Genomic DNA, 14159 nt, shown 5'->3' with positions numbered 1-14159 from the left:
TTTAATTTTTAATTAATTAGGCCCATGGATCTATTGATCCCACCGAAATCAGGCCCAGCCCATATGAGTTGTTCGTGAAAAAGTAAGCCGAACATCAATGGATAAGCCGTACGGTCATCAGCTGCCAGCAATGGTGGTGAACGCTCAGTAGGCTTACGATGGCGATGGAGTTCCTCTCGAGATGTGCTTCTTCTTCCTCGTCACCATGTTTCGCTTTCTTCAACGTTCATCTTCAACATACTATTAGTTGTCGCGCTACTGTCAAGGTACTCGTCCTCCATCTCTTTGTTGAAATTATCATCAATTTCGTCTGCTGTCAATCATAATGTAGAATTTCACTCTGCCGGTGCAATTTTCGCCGTTCTATGTCGCATTAGGGATTTAGATTGCTTTTCAGTAATGTGTTAGATTGAGCTATGGCAGTCGCAGGTATTGGCATGGAATTCTCCTGTGGTTGGTTTTGGTCGATCAACGAGTCTCGGCACCGATGGTCGGGGGAGAATTTGGGGTTGTAGTTGTGGAACGAATCGTGGTTTGTTGCTTCGGAAGCTATGGAGATATCATTCCAGTTTGTCCTCCGCGTCTGGTATGAGTTCCGTATGCTATCGGTATGTCTTCAAGTGGAAAAAATACGCGGTGAATTTCCGAAGAGTCAGGAATGCTATGGAAAAATTTAGACACCGTTTTTCTGTACAACTTGCTCGGGTGATGGTCTGCGTGATGCTAGTGATGTCTGTATCTTCTACTTTTGAGGATAGTCCATCATGTAAGATTAATTTTCAAATTGTATCTACACTCGAGCTTGAATTTGAGAAAACACTGTTCTGCATTTTGTTTTTCTTGATTGAATGTGCTTTAATTCAGGGGCCCTCACTGAAGAGAATCTACTCTTTTTGGAGGCATGGAGGACAATAGACCGTGCGTATATCGACAAGAATTTTAATGGACAAAGTTGGTTTCGTTACAGAGAAAATGCATTGAGAAATGAACCCATGAATACGCGAGAAGAGACCTGTATGAAATTTCATCTCTGTTTCTTATCTTGCATGGTAGACCGAATATTTTCATAGTAATGATCCGAAGGCATGAATAAACTGTTTCAACCCAGGGTCGTAAATTTGTCCTATCATTTGAACCTCTGATCCTATTGATTTGATTATTATGATCTATAAGTTAGATTGAAAAAATAAATCTTGCTGCAAAACCTCTCACTCGGTCACATATGTGTGGCGAGAAACTTCTTGCTAATTTAGCACTTCAATTTAGACTTGTTTACTCGTCTTCCTAATTTTTTTTTCAGATACTGCAATAAAGAAGATGCTTGCGACTCTTGATGATCCCTTCACTCGATTTCTAGAACCTGAAAAGTTCAAAAGCTTGCAGGTAGGAAATGCTACCTTTTGTTAAGTTGTGTTTCAGTTGTCTAGATGGAAAAGAAATTCCATCTACAAATTTAGATGTGACATTCACTTATAATCTCCTTCTGGGTGTATGAAAGCAATGCTCTAAAATCTAGTAATATCTTCTTTGAAGGCAGTCTGGTACTCAAGGTGCTCTTACAGGTGTAGGGCTGTCCATTGGTTATCGCACCGCTGTTGATGGACCTGCTGGACTTGTTGTCGTTTCAGCTGCACCTGGGGGCCCTGCAGAAAGAGCTGGTATTACTTCTGGTGATGTGATTCTGGCAATTGATGACATTACTACAGAATCCATGGGTATATATGATGCAGCAGAGCGATTGCAGTAAGTTTCCTTCCATCCCAAGTTACCATAATCTTGAAACAGTGTAACAATACGTGTTGCCAGTAGATAAATATTAGATAAAAAAGTTAATAAGGAGATACTTATTTAACTTTAACATGTTGTAACTCTTCTTTAAAAATAATTGGTATTCGGTTACATCCAGATATGCAAAAACATGGACTTCATTTTCATGGTATCCCTGGTGTCTCATTTTGGTTATGAAGGATGAAACATACGCTGTAGTTTGTTTCATTACTTGATCATAAGCCATCACAATGATTCCTACAAACTGTTGCATCGAAGGCACACGAGTAGATTATCTGTGAATCTATTTTGAAACTATTGACTTAGAAAGGCCCATTTTTCTAACACATGTTAGTTGGTTAAGGTTATTTCTTGGCATCGATTTAATTGTATTTTACTTCGCCATCTAACAAGAGTGATTACAGGGGACCCAAAGGAAGTTCTGTGCAATTGACCGTTCAAAGTGGACCCAGTGTAAAGCATCTAGATTTAGTGTAAGTTTATCTTCCACCCTTTTAACAGCTAGCTGTCGATGATTTGATGCCTTCCTCCTTCAGCAGTTGGTTAAATTCTTTTGTAAATCATGGTAGTTTCTCGTCAGTGTAGAATATTTCAGTTTGTCATTGGAATTTATCCCTTTATCTTATATTTTTTCAACTAGGGAGCCAAAAGTCCTGAACTAGGGATCCAAAAGAATATTATATTTCAGCTTGTCCTGAACTAGGGAGCCAAAAGTCCTTTGCCCCTAGAGAACCTTCTGGCATCATATAGCTTACTTATGAATAAAGTTGCACTAAGTCTACTTTCCCCTCTACTATTCTAACTGTTCCAGAACTAATAGAATCACATCTTCCAGGCGAGAGAAAGTTGCAATAAATCCAGTGAAGTCCAGAATTTGTGAGTTGCCTGGCTCAGGGGACAATTCTTCTAAGATTGGTTACATCAAGCTTACCTCATTTAATCAAAAGGCCTCTGGTAAGGAAGATCATCTGTACTTTGTAGCTAGAGCAACTACACTTTAGTTTGACTCAGACAAGATAATCAAATAATATAACTGAAATTTCCCTCATTCATTTTACTTATCTGCACGTCAATTGAAAACAACATTATGTCTAGGGCATTATCTTGTAGTATTCTCAGTCTTCAAGGGATTCCAAGAGATAACGTGTTTTTGTTTTGAGATTACGTCCTTTGCAGGTGCTGTGAAGGAAGCTATTGATTCTTTACGGAGTAACAGGGTTAATGCCTTTGTACTCGACCTTCGGGACAATAGGTGATTAGCTTTCACTTTTCAGCACTTAAGTTTGCACTTTAGCACAGTTCTTGAACTATGGATCTTGTTGCAGTGGTGGTCTTTTTCCCGAAGGAGTTGAGATTGCCAAGATTTGGTACGTGCTATTTGAGTATTATCTGATGTATATTCGTGTTGGAAGCTTCAATAATGGTGTAATATGACACAATGGAATTCAAGTAGATTACATTTAAATTTATAACATGGCAAAAGATTCTAGGTGATAGAAGTGGTCACTTTGCATTCGTCGGCTCTTTCACCTGGATATCAAATCATAGTTCATGGAAAATTTCCCTGTTTAGCATGTAAGTCATATTTGCATTGCACATTACATAGAACTGCAGATGTTACTAGAACTACAGATGTTACAATTTATTGTGGTCAGGATATGAAACTAACTTTCCTACACAACACATCCCACTTGGGGCTTGAAACCATGGAAGAAGATACTTGGACAAAGCCCATGTTATCCATCCTCCCTAAGGTCACCAACCAAACAAAACGCTGTGATCTTCCTCCGAATTTTAGCCTTCTATAGTGAGATGAAGAAAGGGGAGGGGAGGTAGATTGGGATAAGGACAAAACAGGACTTGCTAGAGAAGATGATTGCTTGAAGGCTCCAAATTCCAAGTACGAGAATCACTTCGTATTTATTTAGGGAAAGGGGGTCTCTTGTAGCAACAAAAGAAGGGTAGACAAATCTTGGAGCTTGATTTCATAAATAAATCTTCTAAAATAGAAATCAAATTCTAAGGGACGTAGGAAAGTCAACACTAGGAATTAAAACTGAATCAACAAACGCCTCTTTGTTTCAGCAATGGGAAATGGGTTTCTGAGAACTCTTAAATATGTCATTTAGAAACCACATTAGCTGTAGGCTCACAACCATAGTTCATGATAATCTTGTACCACATTGAATCTGGTTTTTGAAGGGAAAGCATCATATCACTTTGCTAGGTCAATTAGGCTCCTATTTGCTTGATTCCTTTTGCCTGCCCTCGCTAAATTCCTTGTAAAATAGGTTGTCTGTAGTTTGTCTACATATATTTTAATGAATCGAGTAGACTTATATTTATTAGGTGATTTTGATGCTGTGCATGCTCGAGATCCATCATTTCATCTTTTCTCTTTTTCATTGATCATTTCATTTGCTAATTTACTTCTTTATTTTGGAAATCAGTAATTTATCTCAGTTTTAACATAATACTTGACATAAAAGAATTTAAAAGTTGATAGTGTCACGTGCAATGCACATAGAACTCTGCTGCCTGGTTTCATATTATCAGTTCTTATTCAGGTTGGACAAAGGTGTTATTGTGTATATTTGCGACAGTAGTGGTGTCCGAGATATATATGATTCAGATGGAAGCAGCACTATAGCAGCTTCAGAACCACTAGCCGTGTTGGTAAACTTTCAGCTCTATTCTCTTTCTAAATAAAGGCGTGCTCAAATATCTCATCTGTTGTTTCTTCATCATCACAACCCTTTAGTAACTCAAATTTTAGTTCATCTTTAGCATTTCATCAAGTTACATTTCTTTTCTTGGTTTGAATTTAAAGCCGACTTCCTTCAATGAATACCATGCATTTTCTTCATGCATAAAAGATAAAGATTCCCTTTACATCTTTCTTATTCTATGGAGTTAACACCATTTTGTCTTATTTCTGGACATTTGCAAATCTAGTGTATGGAAAAGTGTAATCCTTGCTTAATTTTATTGTGACCATTTTGGTGATACGCTTATATCAGGTCAATAAGGGAACTGCTAGTGCAAGTGAAATACTAGCCGGTGCATTGAAGGATAACAAGCGTGCTGTGTTGTTTGGAGAACCAACTTATGGGAAGGGGTAAGAACATTTTGCAGCGCCACAAAATGTCATTTTTATCCGTATTCCTAACATGAACTCACATCCCTCTCATGCAGCAAGATTCAGTCAGTCTTTAAACTATCCGATGGTTCTGGCTTGGCAGTTACAGTAGCTCGTTACGAGACACCAGCCCACATCAACATTGACAAGGTCTCCCTGTCTCTTACCACACAAACACACAAACACTTCTCAGGAATCGAAGTTCTTAACACACCTGGTAATACTACAGGTTGGAGTGATTCCAGATCGTCCTCTACCGGCATCCTTCCCCAAGGATGGAGATGGTTTCTGTAGCTGCTTTGAGGACCCTGCTTCTGCTTGCAATGTCAACAGGGTACAACTATTTTCAAGATGATAAAGATTATTTTGTTTAAATTGCCATTATTTGACTTGGGATGCTAATGCTCTGTTATCTTGATTGATCAACATTCTTTACATTTAATAATCCTGCAAGTTTCTGTTATAGAAATTATTCACAATGTACATATAAGAACAGTACGTTTGATTTGTATTATACTTTAATGAAATCAATGTACAGTTCGAGACACGTCTTTTGTCGTTTATTTGAAAACCCAGGATAGTTCTCAAGAAAGACCCTGCTGCACTAGATTAAAAGGCTTACACTATGCATAAGAATAGTTTTGAACTTTTTATTCTATACCCAACAAGATGAGGAACTTGTTGAGGTTTTATGTAACCCAAGTAGTGAGTAAAAATTGGTGAGGTATAGAAGACAAGCCTAGAAGCTCATTCTACTAAAGCATCCTAGTCCATGAACCTAAAAATGGGAAAACAGAGATTAACAGTCTCAAGAGCAGGGGAGTATCACTTTTCTTTTCTCTCCAACTCAATTTACCATTCTCCATTGATGATGAACTACTGCTCTTTTTTTTTCTCCTCACCCCAGATTCAACTCCATCAAGATCCTCCCATCCACCAAAATTGGTTCCACTTCTACTCTCCTTTCTAACTTCACCACCATTGCTACCAACTTCCCATGACTGATATCCATAGCCCATCTTTCCCTTACCTAACCCGTTTCCTTGTGCTTCTTCTTCTTCCTCCTCCTCCTCCTCCTTCACCCTCCTCCTCCTCTCTGTGCTGTAGAATGGTCTCTTCCTGGTCTTGGTTCTGGTTCTGCGCTTTGGCTTCCTTTCTGGCGCTCCCCATAGCTTCTCTAGTGCCAGAGATATGATTGACTGGCCTAGTGGAAGAGCTAACGCCATTAGAAAAGCTTTTGGTCCTGAGTTTAACAGCAGTGAGATGATTATGGGTGGCAGAGCCCAGCCGTAGGATTTGAATACCTGCACTCACCAAGATTGGCTGATGAATTTTACTTACCCAAAGTCCAGAAATGCCAAAGAAGAAGAAGAACTCTTTAGGTAATTTTATCAAACCGCAAACTGAATTCTCTCCTTGAATATTTCTATATGCTAAATATTACCCATTGTAGGAAGCTGGAAACAGAGAAGCATCGAAGGGATCTATGGATGATTGGAAATGGATTGGGTTACCTTGAAAATCCAGACACTGTCGATCACATCATCCAAGACCCCAGAAGGTTCTTCATCGAACTCCGGCGCTGGCTCGTCGGACCACCAACGGCGGCGTGTCTTCCGGCTGGTTCCGAAGCGAATGCCGGGGTCGAAGCCTTGCTGGGCGGCTTCTTCGTCTTCATTTCTGCGTCTGAACTTCTGGGAACCGAAGGATTCGGCATTGGAGTCCCAAGGACGGTAGTGGGTTGTCGCAGAGGAGAAGCGAAAGCGAGAAGAATGATTGGGGAAAATGGATCGCCATGGATGAGTGAAGCTGAAGCTGGTGGGATGAAGAAGGAGGGCCTTCATTTCGCCACGTTATCCGTTTTGTAATTGCTTCCCTATCCTCCTCTCTTAAACCTCTCTCTCCTTCTATCTATGGCCCATAGTGGGTCGTGGAATGTTCTCTTTCTATAAAATTTTACATTTTTATTTAAAGATTTGATATTTAACCAAAGAACTGGGAGAGATTTTAAAAATTAAGGAACAAGAGAAAGGATTAAAAGATATATATATATATATATATATATGTATGTAAAAGGATCTATCCGATCATAGATGAGTTGTAGATAAACGTTTTCGATTGTATACTTAGAGTGAGAATTTTTTTAATTTTTTTCTAAAATTTAAGGGTATTAATATTAATATTAAAAATTTAACGATATTTTTTAAAGGTGATATTAAAGGTTAGTATAAATATTAGGGATAAGATTTTTTTTTTTTTTTTTACTTTTTAATAATTTAAGAATATTTTTTAAATAAAGGATTAATATGAATATATTTTTAATTATTACTATTTCTAAGTTTAATTTTGAAATCTCGTATGTATATATATATATATATATATATATTGATATTTTAGACGGTTAAAATATTATAGTAAAAATGGAGAATTTAAAACAAAGTTAATAATAATAATAATAATCATAAAGCTGGAAGCGTGATTGTGAGGGCTCGATATATCTATCCCTTTGCTTCTCCAGTTCGGCACAAAGACGAAGCAAGAAAAATAAGAGCGAAACAGAACTCAGAAATAAAAGTTGGGCGGCTCGAAGCGTGATTGTGAGGGCTCGATCAGGTAAGTATCTTGATTGATTACAATTTCTTTGCCTCTACATTTTCTTGTTTCTTGTGATTTGAAGCTGTTGTAATTCGCTTCGCCTCTCGATTTTCTTGTTTCTTGTGATTTGAAGCTGTTGTAATTCGCTTCGCCTCGTTCAAAATTCTACTCCGGTGAGTTGCTAATCAAAAGATGTCCATGTTTCATTAATGAAATCTTCTTTGATCTTGATCATTTTCCAGTCGTTCATTATATAGAAGCCTAAAAGAGATCGAATGATTGTTTCGCTTTTTATTTCGATTTTGTGAAGTTCCGAAGAAACATATTGGTTTTGTTATTGATTGATTGCAGCAGCGAGAGGAGAAATGAGGCCTACACCGATGGAGTTCTTTGCGGAGATGGAAGAACAGGGATCGACGGTAGCGATGGACGTGGATGATGTCGATCCACTTGAGATATTAGGCGAGGGAGTGATCTCAGCAGAGAACAAGCTCGCCGATGCCGATTTCTTCAACTCCTTCGAGGACGATTTTGATGACTCCGACATCAACTGAAACAAGATGATTGATGCTAGTATGTCCTACTGCTTTTTAGGGATTTCAGCACTTCTAGTTTCTTGGCGATAAATTGAAAATTGGAGACTGATTGCTTTTGAGTACTTGATTGGTTATGGCATATTTGCTTGCTTTTCCCTCAACCACAATAATCAACCGTGTAATCTTTGTCATTAGTTACAAGGAAAATTAAGGAGGTGTTTGTATGTAGTAGACAATTCCTGCAACTATGTGCTCCATTCTGATGTTTAGTAATCTATTTTGGACTTTGAGGAAGTCCATAGGTTAGCCTGAATATCCTTCGAGTATAACTGGCTTGGATAGGTTAGCCTGAATATCCTTCGAGTATAACTGGCTTGGATGTCAAAAACTTGCTGCTTGCTAGTAAGGAATAAGGATAAGCTCATCCCTATCTGTTATTCTTCATTTCTGTTAGTCTACATTTACTAGTGTAATGAATAGGCGAATCTCACTGTACTTTTATCTGATAAGAATCCCATTTGAAACGAAGAAGGGACTTTATTTAGGGGGAAAAAGCTATCTCTTTTTTGTGATATACGAAGAGAGTTTCACCATGGATTTAGAACGGCGCAATTGCGCCATTGTGTCATATTACAGTTGTCTTGTAAGCTATAGGTTTTCTCATGAAGGGTCAGCATACGGTTAATTCTTGAATGAGTTGTTCCTAAATATCCTCTGTGAAGTACATAGAATTTTTCTATACTCTTTGGAACTACCCCATTAGATACTGGCAATAGGTCTGCTTTGACCAACAACAATGTAGAAACCGAATTAGAATTGATGGTAGGTTTCATGTGTACCCCTCCTTTTTTCTCGAATGGAATCAAGTGGATAGAGTTGAAATAAGTTGTTATTAAGGGTTAAATCGTGGCGAATGAACTATACCCATGGTATCTCAAGCCAGCTTAATTTAAATCCTCCCTATGGGTAAGTTTTCCTTTATTTCTGTTTCTAGAGCCAAGAATCCAGCATTTGGATGTATGAGGTAGTGGAACTTGGAAAGTCCAATGTTTTAATTAAACCATTTGGTAGTTAGTTTTTTCTGAGTTCATTGTTGTAACCTCATGCCAATTACCACCTAGTGTTGGGGGTCAGCATGATTACCGAAGTTTTTGCATGCTAAAACAATGTGTCTTGGGGAAAGTTTTATTGAGTTCTTGTTGTAACATGATGCCATTTACCATATAGGTGGAGGTTTGACATGATAAGCAAATTCAGATGATCCGATGTCTCGATTTTTTGAGTAGGTGATAATCTAGAATAACGTTTAGATTAACACGAGTTCGCAGTTTTTGTCTACTAGGAGAAGGTTAAAACATCAATGCAGCTTTCTTGATGTAATTTTTGCAGTAGGCTGAATGTAGCTGAGTTGATGCAGCTGGGACTTGGAATGTTTATTAGTAGATAGCTCATGAGGATAGGCACTAGACAGATAGTGAAGTATATGATGGATTTGCAATCTCACTCGAAATCACAAACACCTCTAGAAACTGCTCAGCATTTTGTAATTTTCTTTATTTCCATCGGGAGAGTAATAAGTTTCATAAACGGGTCTTTTTATCTTTTGATAGCGTGTCCTTTTATAATGGAATTTATCCTTTGTTTTTTCCTTCTCATTCACTCGGGTCTCTTTCGCTTCATCGATTTTGTCCAGATCCTCCTTTTCTTCCGAAAAAAGGGAAGGAGAAGTAAATTGTGCTCGGTGTCATATGAAACCTTTTCTCTTTTAAGGTCAACCATGAACCATGGAATCTAATGAGCAAGTTTCTGGTTCATGAAGATTATGTATTATGTACAGGACGAAAAATTCCACATTAATCAATGTTTGCTATTGTCCACTTTTCTAGTATTTTCATAGACATCATTTCTCTTCCACAAAATATGTACAGATGGTTTCAAAATGTAATACCAATGGAGGGCTAAACTAATTATATAAGAGTTTGGAGTGTTAATTAACCCATACAAAGCTTAGGTGAACACCAAAAAAAAAAAAAATCTTGAAAATCTTGATGACAATTGTCACTATAAATAACAACCATAATTTCAATGGTCGTGATTAATATTGACATAATACAAGTGGATCGATCAAGAAGTCCAACTCTAAAGAAAAAGCATTATTGATAGTATAAGACCATACATATGGATAGATTTAACTACTATTTATTTGATCAATTAAGTAGATAAACAGAAAAAATCATAACTATACTTAACAATAAAATACTCAAAAAAGACCACATAGGTGATAGTCTAAGACCATACATATGGATAGATTTAACTACTATTTATTTGATCAATAAGTAGATAAACGAAAAAAATCATAACTATACTTAACAATAAAATACTAAAAAAAGACCACATAGTGAATAAAAAAAAAAAGGTATATTCAACTCTCTTTTACTTTCATCATTTATCTTTTCCTATTGTGCATCAGTTAATACTCTTGGATTAAAGTTCAATTGAACTACAAAATGAAGTAAGATGTAGATAAGTTTTAACACAAAAAAGCAAATGAGAAGGATTTAAAAAATAAAAAATAAAAAATAAAAAAAATAAAATAAAAACCATGACCATATCTAAACATCCTTCTACAAAATGAAGCATGATCTTACAGAGCAGAATGTCGTGATTCTTCTAATTGAATTACTAATCTGAGCTAATCTCAAATAGGCAGAGCAAAAGATCTATATAGTCACACCAGCCATAGGTAGTATTGAATACAAATGAAGTCTTATGAGTCGTGTTCGATACCAGAAGGCTGATTACCTTCCAATTCGAACTAAAAACTAACCAAACATCATACAACTCTCTAACCATCAAGCCAGTCCCCTACAAATTCAATCATATCCCCTCCAAGTTCATCCCAGCAGTAAACTTTATTTTTTAGGACAAAGAAAAATCTCAAGTGGGCTGGCTTCTACAACTGAACTAAGGAAATTCTTCATTTGAAGCTGTAAACAGAAACCACCATGGCTTTGCTAAATCCTGCAATCTTTCTTGGAAAATCATGGGAAAAATTACACTTGTCCAATCAGTTCAATTCAAACATTTGGAATTGAAGGCAAACAAAGCACAAACAATAAACTCGACCTTGAAACATTTTGCTTTTTTTTTTTTTTTTTCTGTTTTTTTTGCTTTTTTTGCTTTTTTTTTTTAAAAAAACATATCTGTATGTGTGAAATTCCAGGTAAAGATCAAATCAACTAAGCACCAGATCAGTTATTAAATTACAAACAGAAAAATACAAGCTTGTACAACAATGGTGCGCCAAACTGAATTTATGACATGCCTCTCTATAAGGGGATTTGCATAATACTGAGAATTTGATCAATCTGTTCAGCTGTGCTCTGAGGATACTTGAGAAGCACACGCAAGCACATCCACCCTGAATCATAATTCACACATTAGCACTTCCAAGTTTAGAGTAAGCCAAAGTAGATGACAATCAAAGTCCAGAGTACCTATTGAGCATTTTGGCACCATCTCAAAATCGATTCTAGACCAACTTATCCCAATGATTTGCAACAAATTTACAGAAAAAAGGAAAATGGAAAAAAAAAAAGAAAAGAAAAAAGACAATTCACATTCTGATGCACATTATAGCATATGAAGCCCTATTGGAAGAGAGGGAAACAGAAGGTTTCTTGAATATCGTTCATGGTTCATAAGAATTAGATGCCAGTCAGAACTTTCTCAAAAGGTTCATAAGCAAATCCATTTTCCCATCTCTTGGTCTGTCTTACCTTCTACATCCTAGAGATCATCTTCTTCCTGCCTGTGTATCCCTATAATAAGAACGGAAATGGTTTTGTTCTCTACAGAAGGATTTCCTCTATTAAGATTCCTCCATTTTTCAATCAGAGAAGGGGCTTGGGGGTATGCTTGTTGCTACATCCAATGACTGTAGTCAGAGGGGTGAGAGAAGAATAATATAGAGATAACTAGCAAATTCATAAAAAAGTTGAGAGATTTTTGTAAGCCATCCATTCGGTATACTTAATAGATAGGGGGAGAGCAACGGCTGATAACCTTTTGTGAGTTAGTTTTTGCGTTTTGTTTTGATGGATTAAGTCAAAGATAATGGTCAAGCAAAGACAGAAGAATTCAGATGCAGAAGTATTGATAGGAGAGTTTCAGGCCTCTTTATTAGCCTGAATTGTACCGCAGAGACGAAAGACTGTGCTAGTCATGCGGTTGAGCTTGTGCAAGAGAAGTGTGTAGTTGGTGAAGAGTAAGGTAGGGTACAGTTGACAAGGCAAGTATGGGAGCATCATTCAAACGAAAATGTTAATCTATGTTGAAGCATCATAAAAAGAGTACTGAGTTTATTTTTATTGTTAGGTGGAGGAACAGACGTGATACTTCCATCAATCTCTAAGCCTGCATCCTATAGTTCAAGAGATGACCAAAGAGGATATTTCTTCAGTGTGAAACTGGGAGTCATTTATCTCTTGATTGTCAGTTCGAGAAAAAAAAAAAGCCGATTCTCACTTTCTAGATCAGTAGTTGCTCGCCTAGGAATCCAGAGGAACTCTTATGGCAACAGTTGTGCGGCTATCCTCCCTTCCTTTCTAAAGATAAAGTGATTCCTTACAATGTTGTAAAAGCTATCTCTTGGCCTACTTGGATAAAGAAACCAATTTTTTAGGACAAACTAGAGGTTCAGAGGAAATTCAGAAGTAGTGGACATTTTCTCATTCGCCCGAGAAAACAATTCCAGATTCTTCTGTAATGATGACATCTTTTTAAATAATAGCAATCGAAATATCTTATGTGAACTCCTTTCTTTAGTTTGGGAGATACCTGTTGATATAACCTATAAGTTTCATACAAAAAAGGCTGGTATGTTTGATCCTTATATATGATTGATTATCTAACTAGACAACTGAAAGGAATGATAGTAACCAAAACAAATATGAAAAGTATGATGAATAATNATAAAGAAAGAAAGAAAAGATAAAAAAAAAAAAAAAAAAAAAAAAAAAAAAAAAAACCTTGAGAATGTGAAAGAGACAAACCAGTCAAGCTGCGCCAAATCTCATGTCGTCATTGACAATTACTAGCATTCTAAGGCATATGTCGGAACCTGCAATTGAAACAAAACAAGCCTTATAAGATTACTGCACAAAGAGAACTCATCAAGAATGGGCTCAAATTATGGAAGCATGCATAACATAATTAACATCAAATTATTGTTTTGTATTGTTGTAAGCACAAGGGTTTTTACTTTGTATTGTTTCTGATGATCATTTGGTTTGGGCTGGTTGTCCTTGTATTTTTTTTGGCTTGTGGCTGTTTTATGTTCTATTTATGGAAGTTATTACAACTTCTGTTGTAAATTCTCATTTTATCTACGAAAAAATTTCTCCTCGTAAAAAAATCAACGAAAATGTTGTAAATACATTTCTATAAGATCGCCCGTCTCTCTAAATGGCCAAGAATTACTTCCAACTTTCATGTTAATGTCAACTAAGTAAACCTGAGGAACAATACAGAATATGTCGATTTGAGGAAGTACAAATATTAAATCAGATTGACACACGCCCTTCATTTCTGCACTGAATATGAAAGGACAAAAAACAGACCCAAAAAAAAAAGAATAAATAAAACCTAACAATTTCTCTCCATTCCAACAATAGTGCTAACTCAAGAAAACCCAGCATGCCATCCAATTAAAAAAAAAAAAAAAGTTTTTAGATAGGTGTAATTTTCTAGTTATCATTTTCTGCTATGTTCGACAATAGTTTCCATATTGGTCCGACAGTTACTGAATCAAACACTAAAAAGTGACATTTCAATGCAGAGAGGCTATGCCAGTACCATGTACATAATATGTTATGTTCACAAGTTTAAATTGATGAAATCGAAAAGAGCAATCAGCATGAAAATTCATGTGTAAGAAGAATTAGGAAAAAGAACGTTCTCCGACTGTTTTCTACCTCAAGCATGTTTTCATCGACAAACCCATACGTTGAATGATTAATGGCTTGAGAACTGTCATATTGAAGGATTCTCAACTTTCCCTCCTGTATGGACAGAAAAGAAAAAAAAAAAAAAAAAAAAAA

General features: G+C 36.6%; 4 protein-coding genes across 8 annotated transcripts in view; 2 read left to right on the top strand and 2 right to left on the bottom strand.

Annotated features, from left to right (window-relative positions):
• The first annotated feature begins 105 nt into the window (after window positions 1–105).
• Window positions 106–5498, top strand: LOC111464342 (carboxyl-terminal-processing peptidase 2, chloroplastic-like). Of its 2 annotated transcripts, none has more exons than XM_023108511.1 (13): window positions 106–266; window positions 430–766; window positions 865–1014; window positions 1301–1383; window positions 1538–1743; window positions 2193–2261; window positions 2624–2742; window positions 2965–3040; window positions 3114–3155; window positions 4356–4464; window positions 4809–4906; window positions 4984–5077; window positions 5157–5498. In XM_023108511.1, the coding sequence occupies exons 1-13, from the start codon at window positions 159–161 to the stop codon at window positions 5280–5282; spliced, it is 1617 nt and encodes a 538-aa protein (XP_022964279.1). In that variant the 5' UTR covers window positions 106–158; the 3' UTR covers window positions 5283–5498. The 2 variants fall into 2 exon arrangements, with proteins under 2 accessions (XP_022964279.1, XP_022964278.1); XM_023108510.1 differs by having other exon boundaries at window positions 424–766.
• On the bottom strand, window positions 5416–6887 carry LOC111464344. Its single transcript, XM_023108512.1, has 2 exons — window positions 6442–6887; window positions 5416–6231 (listed from the first exon to the last, which is right to left on the bottom strand). Exons 1-2 carry the CDS (start codon window positions 6769–6771, stop codon window positions 5683–5685), a joined length of 879 nt encoding a protein of 292 aa, XP_022964280.1. The 5' UTR covers window positions 6772–6887; the 3' UTR covers window positions 5416–5682.
• A 508-nt stretch (window positions 6888–7395) lies between these two features.
• On the top strand, window positions 7396–8219 carry LOC111464345 (small acidic protein 1). Of its 4 annotated transcripts, XM_023108514.1 has the most exons (3): window positions 7398–7540; window positions 7656–7695; window positions 7874–8219. In XM_023108514.1, the coding sequence occupies exon 3, from the start codon at window positions 7888–7890 to the stop codon at window positions 8074–8076; it is 189 nt and encodes a 62-aa protein (XP_022964282.1). In that variant the 5' UTR covers window positions 7398–7540; window positions 7656–7695; window positions 7874–7887; the 3' UTR covers window positions 8077–8219. The 4 variants fall into 4 exon arrangements, with proteins under 4 accessions (XP_022964283.1, XP_022964281.1, XP_022964284.1 ...); XM_023108515.1 differs by lacking the exon at window positions 7656–7695 and having other exon boundaries at window positions 7396–7540; window positions 7877–8219; XM_023108513.1 differs by lacking the exon at window positions 7656–7695 and having other exon boundaries at window positions 7396–7540.
• Window positions 8220–10783: 2564 nt separating this feature from the next.
• LOC111464353 overlaps window positions 10784–14159 on the bottom strand; it is a 9663-nt gene continuing 6287 nt past the window's right edge. The window contains exons 13-15 of the mRNA XM_023108528.1: window positions 14034–14120; window positions 13113–13180; window positions 10784–11479 (exon numbers count right to left, since the gene is read on the bottom strand). Of these exons, the coding sequence (XP_022964296.1) occupies window positions 13154–13180; window positions 14034–14120 (114 nt within the window). The 3' untranslated portion in view covers window positions 10784–11479; window positions 13113–13153. The remainder of the gene's footprint in view (window positions 11480–13112; window positions 13181–14033; window positions 14121–14159) is intronic.

This window comes from Cucurbita moschata, unplaced genomic scaffold, assembly GCF_002738365.1.
Source record: "Cucurbita moschata cultivar Rifu unplaced genomic scaffold, Cmos_1.0 Cmo_Scf00030, whole genome shotgun sequence".
NCBI classification, from domain to species: domain Eukaryota; kingdom Viridiplantae; phylum Streptophyta; class Magnoliopsida; order Cucurbitales; family Cucurbitaceae; genus Cucurbita; species Cucurbita moschata.
The sequence above is the reverse complement of the archived record's forward strand: the minus strand, read 5'-3'. Positions and strand labels throughout refer to the sequence as shown.

What these genes read in the sequence shown, in the direction of transcription:
- LOC111464344 (XM_023108512.1), bottom strand. Translation starts at nt 6,771, where the DNA reads ATGAAGGCCCTCCTTCTTCATCCCACCAGCTTCAGCTTCACTCATCCA. An exon ending in ACAGTGTCTGGATTTTCAAG is followed by an intron (nt 6,232 to 6,441) that starts GTAACCCAATCC and finishes TGGTGAGTGCAG; the next exon opens with GTATTCAAATCCTACGGCTG.
- LOC111464345 (XM_023108515.1), top strand. Translation starts at nt 7,888, where the DNA reads ATGAGGCCTACACCGATGGAGTTCTTTGCGGAGATGGAAGAACAGGGA.
- LOC111464342 (XM_023108510.1), top strand. Translation starts at nt 159, where the DNA reads ATGGCGATGGAGTTCCTCTCGAGATGTGCTTCTTCTTCCTCGTCACCA. An exon ending in ATTTAATCAAAAGGCCTCTG is followed by an intron (nt 2,743 to 2,964) that starts GTAAGGAAGATC and finishes CGTCCTTTGCAG; the next exon opens with GTGCTGTGAAGGAAGCTATT. An exon ending in CAGAACCACTAGCCGTGTTG is followed by an intron (nt 4,465 to 4,808) that starts GTAAACTTTCAG and finishes CGCTTATATCAG; the next exon opens with GTCAATAAGGGAACTGCTAG.